Consider the following 10,910-nt stretch of genomic DNA (forward strand, 5'->3'; position numbering starts at 1 on the left):
TTCACGCCAATCAGAATGCCCGTTGCCCAGGCAGCGGTTGACGTCATGCCCCTGCTCCCGCAGCGTGAGAGCGCGCGGGAGACCCCGTGGCCGCGCCGCGCGCCTCAGTCGATGAGTGGCAGCGGATCCGTGCAGCCGGACACAGAGCGAGCAGTCTCTCATTCACAGGTTGGCTTACTTTCGTTTCATTCAACTCTTCTCGGTGTTGTTGCATAAATAAGAGCTGTATTTCTGTCTTCCGAGTCTGCTTGTTTTAACCGAGCTATCACTCGAAAAGACGCAAATTGTTTGTAAAAAAAAAAAAAAAAAAGTAACGTTACTTGCCTTAGGGATGCTTCAAAGCTTTTTGCTTGTGAAATGACTCAGTAACGGCTCGGATGATACCAGAATGACAAGTTTTACTCCTAAAATGAAGTTGGGGCTGTTACGGGATTTAATAAACGCTATTTCCCGCGTTTTTAGCTCTTCGACCGTTTCAGTTTTCCAGACAACGGAAGGATGAGTCGTCCTCCTCCGCTCACAAATGTCACTTAATCTGTTATTATTCACGTGTTAGTCAGAATATAAGTGTAAAAGTGTGAATTAGAGGATCCTGGAGGATGTCTGGCAAGCCAGATCATGTCGGGCACATGAGGCGGAAAGTAGGGCGTTTACCTCACTGCTCGAGTTCCTGTCAGTTGAAGGTATCGACAGTGTGTCTCTTTTTGAATTTGCTTATGAATATGAATTGGTGTTTTGGTCTTTGTCAGCAAAGTGTAATCTATATTTACACTGTCTAAAAGGCCGTTGTAAGATCAAATGTTTAGCGTGGCTTCGTGATCGAGACAAAGCGGACGTTAGGAAGGTAACGTCAGGTAAAGCGCGGACGGGCACGCGCTCGCTCGGGCGCAGGGCGCTAGGAGTTCGCGCGCATGAATTCCCGGATGGACCGTAATCAGACGGACATCAGAAGCGAGATCAGCCTTTTTTATATATTAAGATATATAAAAAAGGGTGTCTTGTTTAAATATTGTTCGCTGGTTGCTGTTGGGCTGGTGTGTGGACTGGGCGTGGTCGGCGGAGTCATGTCCGCATTTTTGGCCATTTTCACTCCTTTTCTCTCACATCACATGTAAAATGAATGGGTGTCGGTTGGGTGAATTAAAGTCATCGTTTCTGGGGGTCTCAAGGCCCGCATTCCTCTCATTTCTCAATCTTATATTGTGAAAGCCCTATAAATCGGCCAAGATGTCAGCATTTGCCGACTACTAGATTCATAGAAGTGTACTCTTCCCTGTTTCAGTGCAGGGTAATGCTCTAAAAGTATTTGGAAACAAAAAATGTGCATTTCAGCCAGTGTTATGTAAAACACATCCGCATATTTGATACAACTAAAGGATTAGCTCACTTCCAGAATAAGGAAACTTCCGAGGAATAAGGGTCTTATCTAGCAAAACGATCGGTCATTTTCTTAAAAAACAAATTGATTTAACGTTACTTTTTAAACAGAAATGCTCGTCTTGCACTAGCTCGACTACACGCATTACGTAATTACGAATATTTTTATTATTATTATGAAAAGACTGAAGTGCGCTTATAATAAACCCAACAGTGTCGTCCATTGGTTTGGATCGTTATAGCTGAAAACACGATTACAGCAAGAATGATAACTACAAAGTTTTAATAATTTTTTTAATTCTGTGAGTTTAGGCATGAAGGAACAATATTGTTGGTAATATTGAATCATTTTTCAAAGCATTTTTTGCTGTAGTTATATTTATCATCATAGTTCTTGGTGTGAGCAGGCTTTTAATGTGTTAAAAATTAAATTTTGAATACATAAATGTTTAATTAAATATATTCAGCATTGTCAAAATATTTTAGCTAAATTGCCCCGCTTCAATTGGGATTGTCTGCAATTTGCGGAGACCGGAAGTCCTTCATTTTCAGTGAGAGTTGACGCCAGGCGCCAAAAATGGCAGAGTATGTATGTGATGTAATAGTTGAGCAGCCTTTATGCAAAGGAACGGTGATGCACTGTGTTTACTGCCAGTGGGAGTTGAGAAAGTTAGGACTGCAACTAATGACTATTTTATTAATTTTATTAAATTGTTGCTTATGTCTTTGTTTAACTGGATTAAAAATTAATTAGATGATTTTATTCCATCTTATCCAATGGTGTCCTCCAAATAGTGTGAAGGCTATGAAAATAATGACAGTATCTATGTAGACTATGATATACATTTTGTGCAAAAATAATTAAAATATAAACACAACATTCTAAAAAAAAAAAATGTCCACCATAATAAAGAAAAACAGACTAAACATGCACATATACATTTATCTGGATATAGTAATTATTTTACACTTATACAAAATTACATTTACGGCTTTAACAAGAATACTGCTTCTGTTATGTAGCACTTAAAACCAATACTTAATACATCCAATAAAACACATTTAATGTAACACATTCTGGTCCCGTTTAATGTTCAACGCTCTAAGGACAAGTCTTTATGCAAAACAAATACTTATGTGGTTTCTGACATGTACAATTGAGAATTTAACTATACGATTCAAATTATGCTCTGGGGAATGTATCATACTGTAAATCTGTTCGGATCAGATCTCTTCTTGAGTTCAAAAACTATTACCAATTCAGCATAATAGAGTTTTTAATATGTATTCAGCACATTTGATTCTATCCGATTGATCTTTAGCCAGATTGAATTGTCTAATTGAGAGCTCCAGTTAGCAAAGCATTTAGTACCCTGTGATACCACAAATAAGTCTACATAATATATCTTCCTGAAATTGTATGTTTCTCCTGTAGAACCAAGCAGCCATGGACAAGAGCCAACAAGTGCAGAGGGCCAAACTGGCGGAGCAGGCCGAGCGCTACGATGACATGGCCGACTCCATGAAGAAAGTGACTGAGCTGGGAGAGGAGCTGAGCGACGAGGAGAGAAACCTGCTCTCTGTGGCCTACAAGAATGTAGTGGGCGCTCGCCGGTCCGCCTGGAGGGTGGTGTCCAGCATCGAGCAGAAGACCGAGGGCAGTGACAAACAGCAGATGGCCAAAGAGTACCGTGAGAAGATCGAGTCCGAGCTGAAGGCCATCTGCAAAGACGTTCTGGTGAGCTTCGAAAGGGACAGCCACGCTGATAGGGATCATGACTGTTCAGAGCCGTCTTAAATAAGATATGGTGAAATGTTTCCTGTCAGCAAGGTCTTCCTTTTTGGTATTAGCTAGAACTAGGGACAGGAATAAAGAACTGGAGCAAGATTCATTAAAAAAACAAATCTTCTTTAAAGCGTTTTTCATTCAGCTGATCAACAAGACTTTGACAAAGAAGATTGTGTTCAGAAACATTTTTTGTCATGCTGGTTGAAAGTCTCTTCACATCCTGATAGGTGTAAATGTATTTATATATTCTGTGGAAGGTGTAGGACCCAGGAAATGTTTGTCCAATCAAAATGTTAAATCTGAACATTATAATAGGCTTTCTTACCTGCCTGTCAGCTTGTGAATTTGCATAACTCTGCGGACAGTCATCAGCACGTTCAATGAAATCTGTGCAGACAGGGAGAAAGGCAGGCAAACATCAACAACCTGACCTTCCTTCCTTCCTTCCTTGGTATTGTAGTACTGTTACTAACTGTACTATTAAGTTTTCTCAACAGTCAGTTACACATGGTGTATTGTAGTAATGTTGTCACGCGTTCAGGAGGCGTGGCTTTGAACAGTGATTTGCAGGGAGGGTGGGACGTACTCTTTCAGTGCCGTCAGGCTAAAGTTAGTATTTTCCAAGATGTCCTACTGCACCTTTAATGAAACGCTGTCCTATTTAAAGACATTGTGGCAGCTCGTCAGCCAGTCATTGGTTTGTATCCAGACAAGCCAAACAATGGAGTCCTTTGTTTGAATGGTCACCAAATCAGCTCTTCCTCTGGAGTAGTTTTAGATACAGAGTTCTTTCTTTCAGGAAACTGGAGGTGAGACTTGTGCAACCGAGTAAGGCTTTAATGAATCAGACGAGTAAGGCTTTAATGAATCAGACGGGGCCATTGCCTCTCCTCGTACTGGGCCGTTTTAGTTGGATTGCCGCCTGAGGCATCTTAAACGCTGGCACGTGGAATGTTATGCTTTGCATTTATGACATTCCTTCCATTTTCCAGATGTTATTTAGACTGCATCCAGAAGATTGTGATGTTTAATCTGGCATTAGGAGGGTTATGGGTTGAAGTTGGCTTCTGCAAAGAAACAAGCAGCTGGATGTTACGTCTTGCGTCCTCTGAACAACTTTCGACATGAACAACTTGTCAAGCCCATTAGATGATGAGATAAAGCGGCATGTTAAACTCATGAGGTATGAGGCGCGTTCGCTGGTAGACTTGATGTTCCTCACAAAATTAATGTGACAAGAAAGAATGATTTTATATCAAAAACTAAAGTGAATTGGAAAATGCAAAGCTGTTCACACCTAAAGTGAATACATGCATCTGGCTGAGTAAGGCTTTTGGTAGAAAATCCAACAACATTGCAAACAGACATAAAACAAGGGCAGAAGACAAGTGAGTAAAGCTGTACAAAAATGTTATGGATCAATCTGGAAAGCAAATGAATCTACAGTCCAGTCACTTTCAGAAAATGATACATAACGTGTAGAACAGACCATGACTGGCCAGTATTTGCCATCAGGTAATTGGAGCAGCTATGAGGTGTGTGACGTTTTCCATAAAAAGGGAAATCTTTAGAGAAAAATAATGCAAATGTGTTTAACATTTATTTTGTAACATGTTACGGTCTTGACCTGCTCATGTGTCTCTCGTCTGCAGCATCTCCTGGACAAGTTTCTGATCCGCAGCACCTCTCCAGCAGAGAGCCAGGTGTTCTACCTGAAGATGAAGGGAGACTATTACCGTTACCTGGCTGAGGTGGCCACAGGAGAGGAGAAAACCGGTGAGCTTCTCCTGAACTACATTAAGATATATACACATTGGGCTTTTCCTAATCTCCTTTATTTTGATTTGAGAACCCGATCTGAGTGTTAGCCGGTCTTAGGTGTCCAGCATGGTGCCTGTGAGTTTGAGCTGTGCATATGTGCAGCCACACCTCAGTCACACAAGTGCGTGTTTTTGGGGGTTTTGGTCGCTAGCAGTGGAACAGGTCTTTACTTGTGCCTCCACGCCCTTGATGGATGATTATTAAGGAAATGCTGCACAAATTCTCTTTTAAAACAGAAATGGTTCAGGATGTAAGCTACACTTAGAGGTATACAAAACTAAGGCCCTAAGAAAAGTGCCTTTTTCCATTTTATTTTTTCTGAATTGCATTATAATTTTAAGTCGGTATTAATTATATACAGTAGCACTATTAAACACACAAATAGTAATAACAAAAGTGCCTTAGTATTTTTTCAGAACATTTGTGTGGTCTGTGTTGTGTTTTAACAGTTTCTGAATCCATATGTCTCAGATTTTGGCTAGATGAGCATCAGGATCGTGCCAGTGAGTGTGTCTTGAAATGCTGTCCAGATTGACAGCCCACTAGCTTCTGGAACAGAGCAATAATGTCCACATGAATAATCTTACATAACTTCGGTAGGGATTTTACTGATTTGTTTGTCCTCGAGCGAGTACACTGGCTCACCTCCAAACTCTCTAGCTGCCCACCTAGAAGCATCTTACGCACGCCAACACAAACAGTATGCAGCCTTATACACAACACCTCGCTTCAGCCAACATATTACAGCATCTCATGGAGAAGACGGTCTCAGAATGCATTTCTATAAGCCAAGTGTCAGGTGAAATCTTTCTTGATCAAGTACTTCAGAGAATAGATATAATAGCCCCATCTTATGCATTCTTGTACCTATTAGAATAGCGAGCTGTTAGCAATGCTGCTCTGGTTTGGAAGAGAGCGTGATGTTTCCTGTGTGATGCTTTTGAACTCGAGGTCAATCAATTAACCCTCGTTATAGAGTTAAAAATCTCATGAAGTAGCCACAGACGCAGGGCTTTAATTATAAATGTGGAAATGAAGGCTGGAGCTCTTGTGTCCTAGTTCGTGAAGCTCTGGAGACACAAGCTGCTTGCAGATTAATTTGAGGACATCCAGTGTGACCGTTTCATACCTGCATGAGATATTCTCACTGTAGCTCATTCCCCTGCTTTGTAACGAAGAACCAATCCAGTCGAGTGATTTGGACACCGTTTCTGTGTGCTTTCAGCGAGGACAATGCAAATGTTGTGGTTTCTTCTTCCACCATCCAGTCTTTCTCTCATCACATACGATTCACGAGCGGGTCTCGGCAGATTGAGACGCCGCACGACGTCCCTGAGTTTTGTTGCAGAAAGCAATGCGCCGCACAGTTCTTCTCCACCTCGTTTTGTTTCATCAGTGAGTGATTGCCCTCCACATGTGGTCTTCGGCTGAGTCCGTCTGTGGAAGTAATAATTCACTCTTTCCGATAGATGCATGGGTTTATTAGGGCTGCCGCTTCTCCCTGCAGGGTTTGATGAATTTTTAAGCGCCTGGTGTGTTTCTATGGCAGCGCAGGAGTGAATGATCTGACTGAAAGCGAATATGGCTCATCTGTTTGAGCATAAGCAGCCACTGACCGATTACTGTCAGTGTGATCATCACCATTGCAACAGCATCTGGCTGATGGGTTTCAGCAGTAGGCTTTAATTCATGCAGCACTCGGCCACGGTCTCCTGAATCTCTTCAAATGAACAATAGCTGCTCATCTGGCACAGCACGTCAAACGCTCTTTACAGAGCTGCCTCTCTTTTATAATATATCTATTTCTCTCTGAGCATCAATCAAAACAGGCAACCACAAGCTTTTAATGCACCATGATATTAACTATTGTTAACAGCTCTCCGAGGTGTAGAGGAGAAGAAAATTATCATCTGATTTTCAGCCATGGAAAAACAATGAAATGCATGTTTTGGATTTTTTTATTGTTTCTGCAACAGTAACCATCATGTTAAATGATGTTTAACAAAAATGTAATTAATCAAAAATGTATTTAATCAGTAATCGGTTTCAGGATTATGTTAAAATGTTTAGTTTTTTTTTTTTTTCTTTTTTAGTTTTTTTTGATCGAATGTTCAAAGAACAACATTTATTTCAAATAATTTGTAACTTTATTCATGTTTTTACTGTCACTTTTCACCAATTTAATGCATGCATCATTTTGTGAATAAATGTATTTAGTTTGTCTAGTAGAGTATATGGTCAACCGTAATCTGTTCTGTTGTGTGGGAAAGTATTAAAGGATTCTTGCATAAATAATGTGGTGTGTTTGTACACAGACATCATCCAGAAGTCTCAGGAAGGGTACCAGGCCGCCTTTGACATCAGCAAAGACAACATGCAGCCCACTCATCCCATCCGCCTGGGCCTGGCCCTCAACTTCTCAGTCTTTTACTACGAGATCCTGAACTCTCCAGAGAAGGCTTGTGAACTGGCCAAGAAGGTTAGTATGGGTGCTCACGGGGCTCAAAGCTTACACACAGAATATAGCTTGGTATTATTTATTAATCTATGTATCTGTGCTTATGTAGGCTTTTGATGATGCCATTGCTGAGCTGGACCAGTTAACTGAAGACTCGTATAAAGACAGCACACTCATCATGCAGCTACTCCGAGACAATCTGACAGTGAGTCCTTACTCTCTGATATTAACCCAGTACAGCTGAGAATCTCACACCACAGCACGACCCTGAATTACATTCAGATCTAGCTTTTCTGACACTTAATGCAAAGGAAACAAAATACGGAAAATGCAACGTTGCCTACAGTACATGATCTAGATTATAAAGAGTAATGTTAATGAGGAGTAAATCTTGAAATAATCCTCAAGATAGCTAGTGATGTGACATTCGTACTACTTACTAAAACACCTCGAAACTTAAGTTGGACGTCATGCTCCTTTCTACCCTTTTAAACTTCCATGTTTATTTCAATGGATAGATAAGGGTGTGCACGCTTTAATGTTCCCCCTATTGAATGTTTTCAGCTGTGGACCTCTGACAATCAGGCCGACGGCGAGGACACAGAAGAGGGCCGGGAAAACTAAAGCCAACTCCACAAAGAACCTTTTGAGTCAGCACAGCGAGAGACAACGCTGACGCTTTTACAGTTCCAGCTTCATACTCACCAGCCCGTCATGTGTGTGTGTGTGTTTGGATATGAGAGTGTGGAGGAGAGACTGTGTGTGTGTGTGTGTGTGTGTGTGTGTGTTTGTTTGGGGGGCAGACAGGCAGACAGCAGTTGTTTGTCATTTAAAAATGTGTTCATTGTGGATTGGAGAATGCAGAGTGTTTTGTTAGCTTGATGTGTGCTCATGGGATGCCAGTCACCATCAAGCCAACATCAGATTTGTTGTAGGTGCATGTGAGAAAGAGAGAGAGAGTATGAACCCTTTTCTGAGTTTGCTAGGGGAGCATTTAGTGATGGGTTTCATTCAATTCTTCATTTTCCTAAAGAATCATTGGAAACAAACCAAAAGTCAGTATGAAAGAATACTTGTGTCAGATTGGGCTTGTGCAAGACATTCTACTTCAGTCGTCAAGTGTTTGATTTCTCATTGGTGAATAATGCGTCCAATCTTTCTCAGTCGAGCGCAGACCTAAGATCAAAAAGACTTGACACATGGCTTATACTGTAACTTTGATATAAAAGTCTTGTTACCGGAGCAGTAAGTAATGCTTTTCATGTGCTTCTCTGATTAATACTGTTTTCTATTAGGAGTTGCGGTTTAGTTTTATTTGTACTAATACTTACTCGATCTGTTTTTAGCTGTTTTGTTGACTCTTTTGATACTTGCCTAAGCTGCATGTGGCTGTAGTTAATCAGGGTGACTGGAGTTGGCTGGTTGGGCTGCCTAGCAACTGTCTTAGAACTTTCATACGGAACACTCAGCATTATTGTTATTTGTTGTGGAGGGGGGGCGGGGCGGAGGGATCTGGATCTCATGTTAGTGGAATTAAAACAGATAGAACACACACCACATGATCTCTGGCTCTTTTTGCATTGCATTCAGTCTCTGGTGTTTTTCCAGCGTTCCAGAAAAAAAACCCACTTCAAAATATTCATTTAGATAAGTGCTTGCAGGGGAAAGGGGTTAGTTATTGTGACACAAGTTAAGATTAAAAAGGATTTTCAACTGAAACAAATAAATAGTTCCCAAAAATTAAAAGTCTGCATCATTGGCTAGTCCAAAACTTTCATGGCAGGAGATGTTAAGAAAAAAAAGTGAATGGAAACTGGAGCTATCGAATGCAAAACTCTCCGTGGCCATATCTGATGTGAAACTGACTTTTGACATGCTGTTTTTAAGGTACATTAATACAAACTGTCCCCGTTCATTTGTGTTGCGTTGAACAGAGCCACCCGGACCTTGTGCCGATTCGCTCGACAGAAAACAATAAAGTTTGGAAGAACGTGAGACTCCTTTTGACTTGGATCTGAGACGGTGCTTGAGTGGTGTTGGTGGTCAAGCGGTTGTCTTCTCAGACCTGTTTTACATGCGGAGCAGGAAGTGGGTCATATCATCTCAGTGGAGCGCAGTCATCTGAGTCCTGCACCAGATTCACTGGACCGAGGAGAGGAGAGGTGACTTTCAGGACTAATGCTGACTAACTCAGATGGCCTGATATCACCGGTGGCTTCCAGTCATGGACAAGCAATGTGATGTGTTGCTCATGTCATGATATCTCTACAGTATTGAGCACAAAGCCAAGCTTAAATGCTTAGACCTGGGTTACTACTGTTAACTAGAACTAAAGCCATTCCAAACAAATAAATCAAATACTTTTAACATCAACTGAACATTATCATCAACAATATAAAAAAAAAAGAAGTTGCCAGCATTTAATAGTTTAGTTTAGTCAATTGAAGTTCAAAAATGACTAAGCGAAGTTCAAAACGAAAACTGAACACTATAGTATTGATGTATAGTAATTCAGTGGTCAAAATGCGGGAACTGTTTGTAGCAGGGTTTATAATTTAATAAAATTATAGAAAACCTGGAAATATTGGGAAATAAAATGATACATTTAAAATTGTGATTCCCAGTCATAGGGATTAAGAAAATAATTAATAAATATAAATAAATAAACATGAAAATATTAGTAAATGCACATTTCGGACACTGGAATAATAGACCCTTTAAAAAACAAGACAGAAAACCCTGGAAATATCATGGAAAATGAAAAATATAATTTAAAATTGTGATTCACAGTCTTTAAGGGATTAAGAAAGTATTCTTATATAATATAAATAAACATGAAAATAATAATGAATGCACATTTAAGTGGTAAGACTGGGATAATTTGTGTATATATATATATATATACACACACACACATACAGTGTATTAAAAAGAAACCAATGCAGTGGCTGTATCAAAATATCTGGAGATCCTTTAACAAAACATAAGCTAAGATAAAAAAACCTGAAAATATGATGAAATTTGAACATTGTAATTTCTACAGAATCCCTGTTTCGTCCATCCAGTATCTTATCTTTGAAGTGAACAGGAGCACCTCTGGAGAGCTTGTGGAAAAGGCCTCGTTCCTCTCAGTTGGGACGGGTGTGTCGTGGACAGCCCCGGGGCAGGGCTGTGGGATGGGTGTGTTTCATTGGAGACGGGCAGACTGCACTGAACAACAGTACCTCTGTGGAGAGAGGATGAGTAATCAGCAGGAAGAGACGGGAGACAAACCTCTCTGAGTAATGGGCATGCCAGACAATACATGTGCATGATCACATAGCTCATGCTGCTTAAGACTCGCTTTCAGCCGCACAGATCACATCTCGTGTGCTGCGGAGATTACTTACAAACTACAGTCTGTTACTGATTTCAAATGACAAAGATTGTAGTTTGTAAAGTTATCTGATACATTACACATTATAG

General features: G+C 40.5%; 1 protein-coding gene across 1 annotated transcript; it reads left to right on the plus strand.

Moving 5' to 3' along the window:
• LOC127935427 (14-3-3 protein beta/alpha-A-like) lies at positions 1–8,999 on the plus strand. The gene is made up of 6 exons (XM_052533261.1): positions 1–168; positions 2,813–3,115; positions 4,819–4,942; positions 7,303–7,466; positions 7,555–7,650; positions 8,010–8,999. Exons 1-6 carry the CDS (start codon positions 16–18, stop codon positions 8,067–8,069), a joined length of 900 nt encoding a protein of 299 aa, XP_052389221.1. The 5' UTR covers positions 1–15; the 3' UTR covers positions 8,070–8,999.
• Positions 9,000–10,910: the final 1,911 nt, after the last annotated feature.

Source organism: Carassius gibelio, chromosome A19, assembly GCF_023724105.1.
Source record: "Carassius gibelio isolate Cgi1373 ecotype wild population from Czech Republic chromosome A19, carGib1.2-hapl.c, whole genome shotgun sequence".
In the NCBI taxonomy this organism is placed as follows: domain Eukaryota; kingdom Metazoa; phylum Chordata; class Actinopteri; order Cypriniformes; family Cyprinidae; genus Carassius; species Carassius gibelio.

Bases quoted from the DNA above. Each gene is read 5' to 3' on its own strand.
- LOC127935427 (XM_052533261.1), top strand. From the start codon at position 16: ATGCCCGTTGCCCAGGCAGCGGTTGACGTCATGCCCCTGCTCCCGCAG. The intron at 169-2,812 runs GTTGGCTTACTT...TTTCTCCTGTAG, and splicing joins GAGCAGTCTCTCATTCACAG to AACCAAGCAGCCATGGACAA. The intron at 3,116-4,818 runs GTGAGCTTCGAA...TCTCGTCTGCAG, and splicing joins CCATCTGCAAAGACGTTCTG to CATCTCCTGGACAAGTTTCT.